This window comes from Coturnix japonica, chromosome 3 (assembly GCF_001577835.2).
Source record: "Coturnix japonica isolate 7356 chromosome 3, Coturnix japonica 2.1, whole genome shotgun sequence".
NCBI lineage: Eukaryota > Metazoa > Chordata > Aves > Galliformes > Phasianidae > Coturnix > Coturnix japonica.
In genome coordinates this window covers 91425507-91439882 of record NC_029518.1, presented here as the reverse complement: position 1 = coordinate 91439882, position 14376 = coordinate 91425507, and the positions used below count along the sequence as shown (strand labels likewise).

Sequence of the window (14376 nt, the reverse complement as noted above, 5' to 3'; positions counted from 1 at the left end):
TGTTACTTTATTGCCCACAATTACAAATCAAGACAGAAGTGCTAGATAACAAAATAAATTAAAAATAAATAAACAAACAGAGAATTAAATGTCACTGGGAATTAATCTACAATTGAATGGTAAAAACAGAGGAAAAAAAAAAAGAATGGGACAAGCAGACAGAAACTGTGCAAGTAATCCAGATGGATAATGCTTTCAGTACTGTGATAAGCCTGAGCTGAAGCAGGACTACGATAATTCTCCTTCCACTCCAGTACGTGGTTGAGTCACCATGACCCTAAATTCCCTAAACGTTTTTCAGGAAAAAAACTGTTCTCAGAAAAAGTGGTGAGGCATTGGCACAGGCTGCCCAGGTTGGTGGTGGAGTGACTGTCCCTGGAGGTATTCAAGAACTTTGTGGATGTGGCACTGAAGGACATGGTTAGTGGGCAGCGTGGGAATGGGTTGGGTTGGACTAGATGATCTCAGAGGTCTTTTCCAACCATAATGATTCTGTTATTCTATGACTCTGCTATAATGAGGTGCTACCAGGACCCTGCCTTGTGTGTGTGTGTGTAAATGGAAGGATTCGTGGAAACCCAGCTGGAGTTCAGGGTAGAAAAGCATAAGCAGCTTGGACATCTAGCATAGAACTGATGCGATGGGTATGTCAACAGCACAGATCTGCTTAACTGTCAGCTAGGCTTTAGGCAAGCTAGAGGGAAACTCAGGCACATCCCCAGTGATACTTACATCAAGTTCTGGAAAAGCATATTAACATTTTTATAACATTTTAAATATTGCCCGCACTGAGAAAATAGGCTTAATTATAATATCAACTAAGCAAGAAATAATAAACTCAATTTGCAATGCAATGCTTGTGCCCTGACTGCATCATCATGGTTTTCTCCTTTAGAACAATAATTAGTGGATACTATAGAAATAGTGATGGCTCTCAGAAAAACTTCTTGTAAAGTTAAAAATCCATCAGGTTAGGTAATTTTGAAAGGAAATAACAGGAAAACAAGCCACGTGGGGGTAAACATTTTTTTTTTCCTGAGATAAAATCGAGTATCTCAGAACAAGCTAAACTTTGTGGTTACATCTGATTTTATTATCTTTTTAATACTTTTGAAGTGGTGCAGTAAGGATAACTACAACATTTAGCTTCAGAATAAATGCCTCCATTTGCCTTGATCAATAGTTACTCGACTTAAGAACAAACGCTGAATAAACGTTGAAATAGGTGCAGCCGCTCGGCGGAGCGGAGCAAACCAGAGCATCCCCATAGGAGGGTCTCAGGCTCCCTCTCCAGGACGCTGTTGTTAATTACAAAACCTGCAGCTTTGCCCCCTCTCTGCCTTCACGTGTGCGGAGGAAGGAGCAAAACCAGACTGTCATATCATAAACCTAAGACAAAATGATCCCCAATATAAAATACATAATAGAGAGAAGGTTCTTTGCACATCTCGCTTCTCAAAGAGTGCCATGTGATGTTACCAAATCAATATTCTTTATTCCCAGTAAAGTTATTAGAAAGTACAGAAAGAAAATAGGGAAATAGCACCCAAAGAAGTAGGGAAATCAAAGCAACATTTTGGCCACAAAAGGGGAGAAAGGAGAAACACCACAGGGGAACTCTGACTCTAACAGTTACGAGTGACTGACCACTGGATCAAACTATGGCTGTCCTTGAAGACAAGGAATGCTGAATTACTGCGCTCAATTACATGCAATAATCAAGCAGTGATGGATTTATTATTGTTTATGCTATTAATATTGCTGTAGTAACACACAAGCTGGCTACACTCTGGCCATCAGCATCTGAGCTCATCAATCCCTCACAAATCCACAAACCCACACTGCTGATGCTGGGAATTCTATGTTTTGGTTTGAGATGCCCATCAGATTCTACTGTATACTACCTTTAATACTAGATGCAACCAGTTACTTCAATAGTGCTTGCTTTCTTTATTATATCTACTGCCTTAAAGCTACACTTTACACACCTACCTATAAGTAATTAATGGGAAAAACCATCAAAGCTTCTCCACAGAGAAGATGATGTGAAAATGAAACAACTCCAAAACAATAAATTGCCACTTTCTATGTCTATATAGTAAACCATACTGCCTCCTCTACCACCACACAGAAACCTACAGCTATGGAGCCAAAAGAACCTGTATAAGAATGAATTTAATCAATAAAAACAAAAGAGCAGGTGATGTGAGTTATAGGTTTGTAATTAGGAGGACAAGCAGCTGATAATGTTTTTCACCACTCTAAAGAGGGCAGCCTTTTTCTTTTAAGATGGGAAGATAAAATTCTTTTAGCTTTATGGAAAGCTTTTGGTGGAAATCTGTATTTCCTTGTGATTGTTAGAAGAATAAGCACTGAGGCGAAGCAAGCACACAATGAAGTTAGGTCTGGTCCTGAGGTGAGAATTTCACAGTAGTTAAATGTTAACTGTTTTCAAGGAATCAGCATTTTGCACTTGTTCTTTACCAACTTTTCAGTGGTAATCAAGGAAATCTCATTTTGCAGTATCTAGACTTGTAATTCTTAACACTTAACCTCAAGTTTCTGAGTACAGAATCTTGTAGGTTCTGCTAATCTTTCCTTTTTCATGCAGGTTATTATCAATAGGAATACTCATTTCTGCAACATGGACCCAAGTGGCATCAGGTAACCCTGCTGTGGCAGCATTTACCTAAAAATTTCTATTATCATTTTTCATTTTCCTTTCAGTAGATTGGAGGGAGATTTCCTTGTCTTTCTTGTTGTTTTTTTTTTTTTCTATTCCAATTTAGAAGTTCAGTTTAGGGCAGCAAACTTTGCTCTCTCGACCCTACTGCAGAATCATGTTTCCATCACTGGCTGCTCAAAGTAGCAGTGCTAGCTGACCAGTTGCAATTACTGCTGGAGTACATGTTCATGGCTGTGTTGGAAATATTGCTTAGTGATTTCTTCGTTGACTTTGTTTGCTTGTTCTTCTTTTTGTGTTGTTTTTTTGTTTGTTTTTTAAATCTAATGTCCCTTGTTAGAAGATACAGAGATATAATTTTTGATACAAAGCAGTGTTGGAAGTAGAAGGTTTCTATTTCTTATCATTAATTCTGTATTTCTGTCTTTCAATGCCTTAAATGCAGGACTTGTGAGCGCAGAGTGCTTGAAGAACTTTTTGCATTTAACCCTGAGCATGGAACACTTGAAGGATAAATATTTATCTTTTTCTGCTGTTGGTAAGTTGATACAGAAGAAGATGGTAAAGTTCTTAAAATCATTTGAGTTTTTCCTACACTAGAATTTACAGGAGCACATTAAGCTAATAGAGTTGTAGAAACAGGTTATTTCTTGTTGTAGTTTTTAAAGCTGCTTTAATTTTTGTGGAACTTATAGCCTTGTTATGACTTAGTTGTATGAAGTCTAATCACAACTGCTGTTGGACTGAAAATGAAATGCACTCTGTAGGAAAATATGGTACCTGTTGGCATGCTGATACTAATAGATATTGTTCCTGGCACACATACTTCCTCTAGACACCACCCATCCTATTCTCAAAATGCAGCAGCCTTAGCTGGTGCTATATTACTGGTTTTGCACTGATAGTTACCTACCTTCTTGCTTACAACTAAGGGACCTAGTAGATGATAGCAGATGGGTATGAGTTCTTAATGAAGCAGGAAAATTAGCTGTGCGTTCTCTGACCTGAGACAGCTGAACCCTAGGGGTAAGGGTAGGTTGCTGAGAGCCTACAGAGAAGGGGTTATACTAATTAATGCTGATCTCAACTCATTTCTCATAGACCAATCTGGTGTAGCCTGGGAGTTCGATGAGGCCCTGGCATCACAGTGTGGCTACACAATAATGTACAGCAGCAGGAATAGCATTGTGTTTCGTGCTTCTGCACTAAGTTGTCATTCTCACTTGGAGGTAAGTCAAATCAAGATTGTGTATAATCTTTAGGTGGAAGATGAACAAATTGTTAGTAGGCATTAACTGAGGGGTTGTAATGTCTTGAACACTGACAAGCAGAATATTGTTTAATTCTCCTCAAATGTGTCCAGAGGTCTGAAAATAATCCATGCTACTGATGGTCAAACATACTACATAATAGTACAGATGAGCATATCACATGCCCTTGAAGTGCAGCTGCCTTTTCCTGGGTAAAAGCAAGGAATTCCATCTGACTGTTGTTATGTTCTGCTCCAGTGTTTTGTGTCCGAGATGTAGTAATATTTAATCTCAAAAGTTTCTCTGCTTGTATTCCATGCTCACTGCTGCTATGCTGTAAACCACAAGATCAGGTACATCTTGGGATGTGCTTTATCTTGTCAAGCTCTGGAGCTATATGGAAGGCTGAAGCTCCTCCCCATAGTATTTGTGTGGCTATGTAGTTATGCACTTCCATGTGTACAGGCTATATAGTAAACAACAGTAGAAAACAATATTTGAGCAATGGAATTGCTCTTCTGTGGAAAGGCTGATGGGTGGATTTCTTGAGATAGGACACAAGAAGTGCTAATGTCTTGCTTGGAAAAATCAGTCTAACGTGTATTTACTGTGTCCATGCAGAAAGATGTGTTCACAGTAACTATAAAAATAAAAGTGTCCCATACTTCTGATATGAAAAATGCTACAACTCATCTGAAAAGTGCAAGTTGCCCCTATGGCCCGTGGAGTCCAAGAGAGTTAGTATGTGAAACCAACTACATGGAGGTAAGGATTTGGAAGTGCCTTGTGGTTGATCCTCACCTTGAGGTGAGGAAGTGAATATTAGAAGATGCCACATTTGGAAGCAGATCAGATGATAGGAATGAGTACTAGAAACTAGGGTTTGTCTCACTGTGAAAGGTTTACTGGTGAAACCACAGTGTACACTTTGAGCTTAGTGATGCATTTATGTTTATATAGACTACTGAATGGTGTTAATAGACAGTAAAGTTGTGAAATAGTACTCCAGGAGGTTAAGCTGGTGGGTTGAACTTGTTGAATATTGTCTCAGCACATTCTGAAATAACTGAAATGGAAATTTCCTTCAGAAGGTATACCTACTAAACTTGCTGGGGAGAACAATGAAGAGAATTTTGTCCTCTCCAAAATAATCTTCTGGCTTCAAATGGAAGTGAAAACACTAAAACTATATAATAGATAAGCTGAAATCAAGAAACAAGGAAAAAAGTGGCACCAGCACTTAGAGCACCTTTTTCTGTTCAGGTTTCTGTCCAGAGAGTTGTTCCCCAAACTGAGGATATCGTGTTGAATGAACCTGAGGACTGGGTTCTTTCTTATCCAGAGGTAAAAATCAGCTTTTTTTCTTACTAATAAGAGCTAGTGCTACTCCTGACACTATCATCCTTCAATGTCCACATAGTATAAATTGTCCTTTCCAAAAGAACACTTCAGTAGGAAGAGCAGAACTCCTTTACCATCTAGTTTTTACGGTAGAGGTATTTCGCATTAGAAATATAGAAAGCTGCAGGTTTAATCCCCAAGGCAGAAATAGAGACCAGTTTTTCAGCCTAAAACTGAAGTTTTCCCTAGCAAGAGGGTGTGTAACAAAATCTCTAAGACTTCATGGCCAAGGAATGAACTGAATATAGGCTTTCTTCTTCTTAGACCCTATAATTTCAGCGCAGCAGTGCTACCAGTATCCTGCCCCATCTATCTCCAAACCAGAAGAGATATCTGTTTTTTTGTTTTGTTCTTCTTTCCTTTTTTCAGTTCTGTATCTGTTTCCTACTCCTGATACAGAAAGCTTTCTTTGTGTAAGAGGCTGAGCAAGGCAAAGCTTGAGGGGTGCATGACCAGCACTAAGAGTAAGGCAACAGAACCGCTGGGAAGCTAAATACAATAAGTCATCAAATGTAGTAAATAACTCACTTAAAAAAGCTTGCTCAAACTGTTAATGAATTTCTCTGGGTAGCCAAAAGCAGGGGAAGCCTCAATATGGCAGATAGTGTTTCATCAACCAGAAGAAAAAAGAGCTCTGCTTGTAAGTGATGCTTGGAAGGCTGGCTATGGGCTCAACACCACAGAAAACAGAATTCTGCTGCGAGTGCCATATAACACTGCACAAACTCAGCTGGTCAAGGTTGGTACACTCCCTCCAGCACAGGAAGTTGTCAGACTGTGCAGGTCTAATGAGGTCTCTTTCTGCAGGCTCAGGGAATTACCTTTTCTGTAGTGAGATCAAGTACATTTTACAAACAGCAGTGGATGATTCTGATGGTGGATACTACTGTGGCATGTCCTGTAGGTGAGAAACACAGTACTTTACCCCACTGTTTAAATATACAGAGTCTGGCTTGCAATTACAGTAATGAGCTGACAACTTTCTTATCTTGTCACTAAGATGGTGTGGATTACACTAACAAAACAATCATCTGGACTGTTCCAAAATATTTTCAAGCACTCTGTGCTGGAGCAACTGGCTTTAAGGATGTGCTTGTTGAAGCTGGCGTGAATCTACACAAACTCTCTGCTGAAGAAATGGCCTCCAGGAAATATGTCTTATCTAATGACTTAAGTACAATTACAATGAAGATACCTATAGGTGCAGAAGGTGGTGCTTACAAGGTTAGTCATGTTGGGTGGTAGGCAACATAGATTTTCTGTTGGGTGGATTTTGTTTGTTTTCATGGTCTGGTCTTTTTTCCTGAAGGTTTTTAATTTTTGTGGTGATCATAGGATGGTGATATATAGCATCAAATAGTGAAAAAATAGTGATTTATCTTGTTTTCCTGGCCAGGAGTAATCCCTAATTCTGTTCCTTCCAAGTTACAAGGGAGGGGGAGAAGTAAAGCAAGGAGGAAAAAATGGGAAATTGAAGGTACAAATAGCTCTTGTACACATTGCACTATGAAGGCTCTTACTAACAAGTGAAGATGGACCAGTTCTGTAAAGGACTATTGATTTGTCTCCTTCCTCATGTTAATGTAGAACTTTGGCTTTGCAGTCCTGATGTCACACTCCAAAGCTATCAAACGTAGATCTTGTCATATTTTACAAAAAAACCCAAAACCATTGAAGAGAATCAATGCACATGATTTGTTTACAAGATCACCTGGTATTGGGATGTCTTCAGACTCTAAATCTAGTAGTTCCTTGAAGTGAACTGAGTCCTGGGCAAATACTATAACGGCTGAGCTTTAGAGAAGTTGAAGGAGGAGCCATTTTCCTGATTGAACAGTCACCTGCTTCTTTGGAAGTAACAGGTGGGGGCGACTTTAAAAGGTAGTCTCTTAAGTAACCTGAGAATCCAGACTTTAGAGAACTACTGCCCATAATAGTGATGCAGGAAACACCACGTAAGAGTTCAGCTCCTTGCAGGTGTTGATTTGTTGTTGTTTCTTCCAAACTTCTGACCTTGAGAGTGGTCTCACAGAGCAGAGGAGGACAATTATTTGGAGCTATAGCTGTAGAAGATTCTGTAATGCTACGATTTTGATTGTAACATAGAGTCATATTCTACTGAAGGGTGTTGATTATGATATTGCAGACTTCTGTGAGCAGTGGAAAGCATGGGGCAAAATACTCCATCAGCCTGTTCTTGGAACACCAGTGGAAGGATAACAAATGGGGATTAACCAAGTATACCATCATCAAAGAAATTGAAACACCATTTGAACAAGCAGAACTTGCTATCACTAACAGTAAGTAGCTTAACACTGTTTACTGAAGGTTTTGGTACTGATAAGAGAATAATGTTGGCTTATGCATTTTCAGGCCTCAATCTGAGTGCAAGGCTAATGAATGTTACAGTGGGAATGTTTCTCCTGGATGTGGAGCTCATGAACTTGACTATTGAAGGGGCAACTGTAACTGTATCTGAAGCTATTCAGCGTGGATATTTAACATATGAGATTCAATATGCTAATGGAAGCAAAATCTATGTAATACAAGTGTCATTTGATGCACCAGGCATTAAGAAAGAGGTATGTATAAAGAGTATGCCCCGCAGTATACCGTGGTGTAGAAATTGTATCACTCAGTGTGTTTTTTTTCTAAATATGATTTTCCTAGTACATAACTGATGACACAAGAGAATACACACTCAATGTCACACTGAAGTTTATTATCCTTCCAACAAGTGACACATTTGCTGTTCCCATCGTAACAGTGTCTGCTGTTAAAGAGCCTGGTAAGCTAGTGGGGCCTGAGCAAAACTGTCTTTATCTGGTTGCAACTAGTCTGACTGAACTCTATGCTGTGCTGCATTCAGTCAGTGATGCTGTCAGTGCTAAATAGCACTCTTAAACTCTGATAGTATCAAGCATGTTGGCTGACTCGTAACTGCATTACAGTACTACCCAGTGCAAGGGGATTTTGTGATGAGAAGGACTTCCATCTCATTATCACACGTGGAAATATGCATCAAAACTGGCTCCCCTTCATCTCAGATCAGCACCTGATGCCAGAGGCTGCCCAGAAATACTACTATAGCCTGAATGACAATGGCACTCACTTGGCTGTCTCTGTCCCTTTCCTTTCCTCCCTTGTGGACTATAAGGTAAGGATACTAGTCTGCATCAATTAAAATGTACGTTCTATCTTCTATGAGATATTCATATGATACACTGTGTCCTTGTAGGTAAAATATAAAGCATCCATTTTGGGATAGTCTTCAAATAATTAATGGAGGGCATTTTTCTGCCCTGAAAGATTATTTTACAGTCAAGGAAAGCACTTTACAAGCACTTAAAGGCTGAACAACATTTTAATGGGAATTGTACAGGCAGTGATATTTAAGCTGTATTGTAAAACTACTGAAAAAGCTCTTTGTGTCTGTCTCTGGATTAAAATAAAAATATCTCTTGTGGATGTGGTTTTGGCCAAGAACCATTACCTTTGGCTTGCAATAATCTGCTGAGTATTTCTAGAAAAGTGGTGGATCTTCATTCTCTTGTTTAATCTGTGAGTGTCATCCATAGGATATTCATACTTCTGGAGTATTGGCTTCACTCCACTTAACCTTGAAGGATGGTATCACCTTGGCTAACAAGAAGGACTTCTCCATTTCCTGCAGATTTCCACCTTCGAAGCTAATACGTAAGAACATTACCTCTAACACATTGGGTCTTAGCTATAAATACTATTCGTTGAGTTGCATAAATAATCACAAGCCTAAGCAATTTTAATGGCTTATAGTTTTTATGTTTCTATGATACCTTATGTGCCTGTCAAATTTTATGCCAAGTAATATGCTACAAGACAAGTGAAATAACAGTTTGGAGAGACTATTCTGTCAGGCCCAGGTCTGGTGAAGGAGACAAAATCTTCTTGCTCTCTCTCTCTTCCAAAGGCAAAAACATTTGTCAGAAGGGTTTGGGCTTGTTTGGGGCCTTTTTGGTTGTTTGTGTTTTGTTATGATTATGAAGATAGGCTTCGAGGGGAGGCAGCTTATAAACTCTTAGTTGAGAAACATACTGATCTGGATTGACTGTACTTCTGTGTTGAAATATACTTGCTAGAAAAATCTTTTGATGAGAGGAGGCTTTCTGAGAATAAAGGAGTGAAATCATCATTATTCCATGTAGTGCACACACTAAAGATGTTAAAGAAAATTAAAATTTAATATGAAAGCCTTGCTCAAATGTTTGCTGTCATGACCTGCCAAAAGCCTTGCTAGTAAATTCATGCAGAGCTTCAATGTAGTTCTCCAGATCCCTTATTCTCTAGCCTGATTTGTACTGAGAAATATATCTTTTTTCTCTTTTAGAGTGCTTTCCCAATGGCAACGTGGTAATTACTGCAATAAAATTAGTAAGACTTGCAGATCTGGACACCAGCCTGCTTGTCTTAAGAGACAAACAATGCAAACCCAGTCTGGTGACAAAGAAAATTGCAACCTTTAAATTCAATGTGAATACATGCGGAACAAGTAGAAAGGTAAGGGCCTAGTGATATTACTTCCATTGGGATAGGTTTAGTGCTAGAAGCAGCTGAGGTTCAGAAGGTTGCAGCTGACCAGTGGTCACTTCCAAAAAGCAGTATACCTACAGTCCTTTTCTGAGAATACAAAACTTGGTTAGGTTGAATTTCTTGGTGAAAACAATTTTTAGAGCCAGAAGTGCTTTCTGAAACAGGTCTTAGTTTGGCATTGTTGACTGTAACAGACTTGAATGTGAACTTATGTTGTCAGTATATACTCAGCTTCCTTGTAGAAGCTGATCATTAGTCACTAACGAATACCTAGACTATGAAGTAGAGGGGGTTTCCTCCTCCTGCTGCCTGTGTAGTACATAAGCAGAAAATAGGCAAAATAACAAAAGATCTAATAATGTTAGAATTCCTTTTACAACTAATGCAACTTAATTCTGTGAATGCTAGGTACAAATTCTGCCAACAGAATCAACTGAACTCTGATCTCAGGCCCAGTGAATTTGTTTTTGGGCTGGTAGGTCATTCAAGGTGCTGGTTGATTAGGTCTTTATTTTGACTTTGCCGTTAGTTGTCACTAGCTTTAGTTTAATGAGTTCAAGACTGCTGGCCATTAGTTTCTAGTCATTTCCAAGTGGACCCTACTCAGAGCACTCTACCAGATTGCCAGGCAAGTGAAGGGGTGAGGATATTGTGATTGGGGAGTAAAAAAGTCAGTTCTAAAGTAACTGTCCTGTTTGTAACAACATGTATGTTTCAGTTCAACAGCACATCTATAACATATGAAAATGATGTACTCTATTTCAAACCTGGAAATAATATACCAGTATACCAGTAAGTACTGTTCCCTAGAAGATTGGTTTTTACCTAGAAGACAGTTTTAATTTCTAAAAATCTAATCCAAAATGTTTTCCCTCAGATTGAAGTTTGTATGTGTTTACACAATCAAGCACTCAGCTGACATCCGATATGAAAATAAGAAGAACCTTCCATTGAGTATTAAGCCAGGTTTTGGCTCTCTAAATCTCTCACTGAAGCTTTTTAAAGGTAACTTTTCTGATGAGGTTTATTGTAAAGGATAGGGTTGGAAGAGCTGCTGGTTGTCTTCCTGTCCAACTCTTCTCCAATGGGGTTACTCAGAGCCAGTCGCCAAAGTCCATGTCCAGGGTGATTTTGAATATCTCCAAGGGCAAAGTGAAAGACTTCTTGAAGGCTTCATAGGTTTTGCCTCCAGAATGTAACAAATGGCCAGGGATCTACAGTAGATCATATCGTGTGCAACCAAGATGTGGGATTTCTGCTGCAGTAGTCATGTTATTTTGTGTAGTGGTAGTGATGTTAGTTTCTCTCCTGTATTAGCCCTTAAATTGTGGATAAGGAGAGGAATTAGTTTATGGTTATTGTGACAAGTGCTATGTCAAAGAAGGAAGCTGTATCAGTGCAGCTTAGGAGGAAGTTTGTCACCCAGAGGGTGGTGATGCACTGGATCAGGTTGGCCAAGGAGGCTGTGGATGCCCCATCCCTGCAGGCATTCAAGGCCAGGCTGGATGTGGCTCTGGGCAGCCTGCTCTGGTGGTCGGTGACCCTGCACATAGCAGGGGGCTGAAACTAGATGATCACTGTTGTTTTTTTCAGCCCAGGGCATTCTATGACTCTATGATAATGCTGCTGCAAAATAGTAACCTCCTGGCAGAAGAGGCAACTGAAGCCTGAACAAAACTATCACCCTGCCTGGAATGGCTCTGCTCTTATTTTACAGTGCTTTTTTAGAAGTATTCTTGAACAAACATCTCATTGCAGTGGGAAGGAAGTGTCTCTTTCTCCTCTGGATCCCCAGATCTCTTTCTTCACTAGTTCTTATTTCATCTGCCACCATAGCCCTATTTGCTGACATTTATATACTCTCCCAGTTCTGATACTATACCAGAGTGGATGATGGTGGAAAAATAGGGTAACTCAAAATTGGTGAATGCTTACACTGAAAAAAGGAAACTCTAACATCTCTTCTAGAGAAATCCTATTCTGAGCCCTATCAGGAACTGGAATATCCTGTGGTGAAATATCTGCGGGAGGCACTGTACTTTGAAGTTGAACTACTCCAGCCTGCAGACCCAAGATTGGAACTAAACTTGAAAGACTGCTGGGCTACCAACTCCCAAAACCAAGACAGTCTTCCACAATGGCCAATCCTTGTAAACGGGTAAGAAGAGCATCCCTCTTATGGCTGATGACTGTTCAGCACAAGGCTGAACTTAGAACTAGAAGGAATGGGGAAGAGGTTAGAAGTTGCCTCGGAAAGTTTGCTCTGTCCTGACTCTGTATCTGCTGAAGTACATGACGGTGCCTGTACACTTGCTATGGCTTCTGGTGTCAAAAGCACCAAGTGCTTCTAGCTATCACTAAAGAAGGAACTATAACCATGGCCAAAGGCAGGAACCCTGAATGGGAGGGGCTCTGTCCACACTACTATGCTCTGAGGAGAACAAGTTCTTTGGCATTTCACATCCATAGCTTGTGGAAGGACCTTGCTGAAATGAAGGTTTGGATTATATTTGCTTTCTTTTATTATTATTTTTTTTTTTTCCCAAAAAGGTGTGAAAATAGCGAGGACTTTTACAGAACAGTCTTTCATGAAGTTAATTACAGCCACAGAGTAAAATTTCCTCAGCACTTGAAGAGATTTGAAGTGACAGTGTTCACCTTTGTACAAGACACAACTCTATTACAAATGCAGGTGAGAAATCTCTTACTTATCATGTGCTGTTGGCGGTTCCAGCGTGTAGAGCAGTGCATGTAACAAATGCTCAGTTATCTTGGTACTGATAGAGGCTGTTGTCTGCCTTCAAGGCATAACACTAGGAGTAGTACATAAAGACTAGCCTAGCCACGCAATAGCATTCACTTATCTCATTTGGAGTCTGTCTGTGTATCTAGTTTTTACTAGACTCCCCTGTACATGCTGCAGTTACTTTTTTTTCCTGTAGTTATATTTCCACTGCAGTGTTGTGATCTGCAGCACTACACCGCTGCCTTCAGATGTGATTTGTCAGAGGAGGTGCAATCCTGGGACACATCGCCTTGGTAAGAAAACTGGTATTTCTCAAGTTGTTCCTGGGGCTTGCTTAGCAGCACACTATATGCTGCTGGGAGTATTGTCAATCAGAAGACTCCTCCTGGTGTATGCTGTACAGAATATTAAAAACTTAAATGTCTCACTAGACCGCAGTGCAGAACCGCATCCATGGGGCCAAGTGTCATCTGGAGCAGTGCTTATCAGAAAGGAAAATGTGGCCAGCAAAGGTTGGTATTGCTCTCAGATCACATTACTGAAGTACTAAGTGTACTAAGGTTGTAACATAAGAGGCATCTCTTTCTTCTCTGTAGGTGAACACGCAGATTGAGGGAATGACCAACACTGTTTTGTTCCATAAAGTCACAGACTGCACCAGTAACTCTGCTAAGCAGAGTAAGCAGCCACACTAGGGGAAAATAAGCTTTTAGTGGAGACTTGGTGTATTATCACGGCAACTATTACTAAGCTACTCTTACTAAACTCTGTCTATGAAGTGTTCAGGATTCTTCCTTACTAGAAGGAGTTCCTATTAGATTACTTGTGGTTTTTGTTTGTTTTTGGTGGAAAGAAAAATGTCTTTTTTCCTCCACATCTGAACAGAGCTATGAAAACTGCTCAGATTCGCTACTGTATTTTCCTGTTGTAAGGAAAGCTATTACTTGGCATGAATCATTATTGCTTAGGGCAAAATCTGTAACAATTGGGTGTAAAATACTGTTTGCTTTTTAACTTCATTAAATAGATTTCTACTATAGGGGATTTATGTGAAAGCCGCCTTGAGCAAGAAACTATTTCATGAATATGTTTGTACCTTGTGAAGAAAAGCAATGAATAAATGATTTGTAGCTCTGTTATAATACCTGTTCAGTGGCCTCATTAAACCAGTTTGTGCTATGACTTAAAGCTCGTGTTTGTAAATCTTGTCAATCTTACAGTTTCCTGTTGATATGTAGTTGATAGATTTTTGCTGGAAAGGGCAATAAAAGATGTGTAGGTTTCTTGATGAGCATGTGAAGTGCCTCAAGACTGTTTTCCAATGGAGACAGCTACAAAGCAGCTACAGTGCTGAATGAATCTTACTTTACTACTGCTTACTTACAGCTTACTGCTGTGCTAAATAAACAATGCTGAAATGTGCATCTTGTTCTTCAATAAGGGAATAAAAGGAAAGGTAAAACACAACCCTGACAAGCCATTTACTTTGAGTTTAGTGATTGTTTCCCCTATGTTAACTCAGTGGTTAAGTGTCACATATTCCTGAGTCTGTGACTACAGTCCAGTGAATTCACAAGGCACATCCGTGATCTACTTGCTAGGGTTTTGTGTCTAATAGGTTCCAGTTCGGTTTCTATACAGGTGGTAAAATGACTTCTTCATATCATGCTGAGTTTCTCCCGAGAAATGACTAGTATGCAGTATATTCTCCAGATGGAGCTGCAATT

At 39.6% G+C, this 14376-nt stretch overlaps 1 protein-coding gene across 1 annotated transcript; it reads left to right on the top strand.

Annotated features, from left to right (window-relative positions):
* Nucleotides 1-2266: 2266 nt before the first annotated feature.
* Nucleotides 2267-13831, top strand: LOC107312240. The gene is made up of 22 exons (XM_015859482.2): nucleotides 2267-2416; nucleotides 2612-2664; nucleotides 3129-3221; nucleotides 3785-3912; nucleotides 4555-4698; nucleotides 5197-5277; nucleotides 5906-6073; nucleotides 6142-6238; nucleotides 6335-6558; nucleotides 7481-7634; nucleotides 7708-7916; nucleotides 8005-8122; nucleotides 8286-8491; nucleotides 8913-9030; nucleotides 9701-9870; nucleotides 10622-10695; nucleotides 10781-10908; nucleotides 11872-12061; nucleotides 12454-12595; nucleotides 12846-12942; nucleotides 13081-13161; nucleotides 13246-13831. The coding sequence occupies exons 1-22, from the start codon at nucleotides 2394-2396 to the stop codon at nucleotides 13260-13262; spliced, it is 2715 nt and encodes a 904-aa protein (XP_015714968.1). The 5' UTR covers nucleotides 2267-2393; the 3' UTR covers nucleotides 13263-13831.
* Nucleotides 13832-14376: the final 545 nt, after the last annotated feature.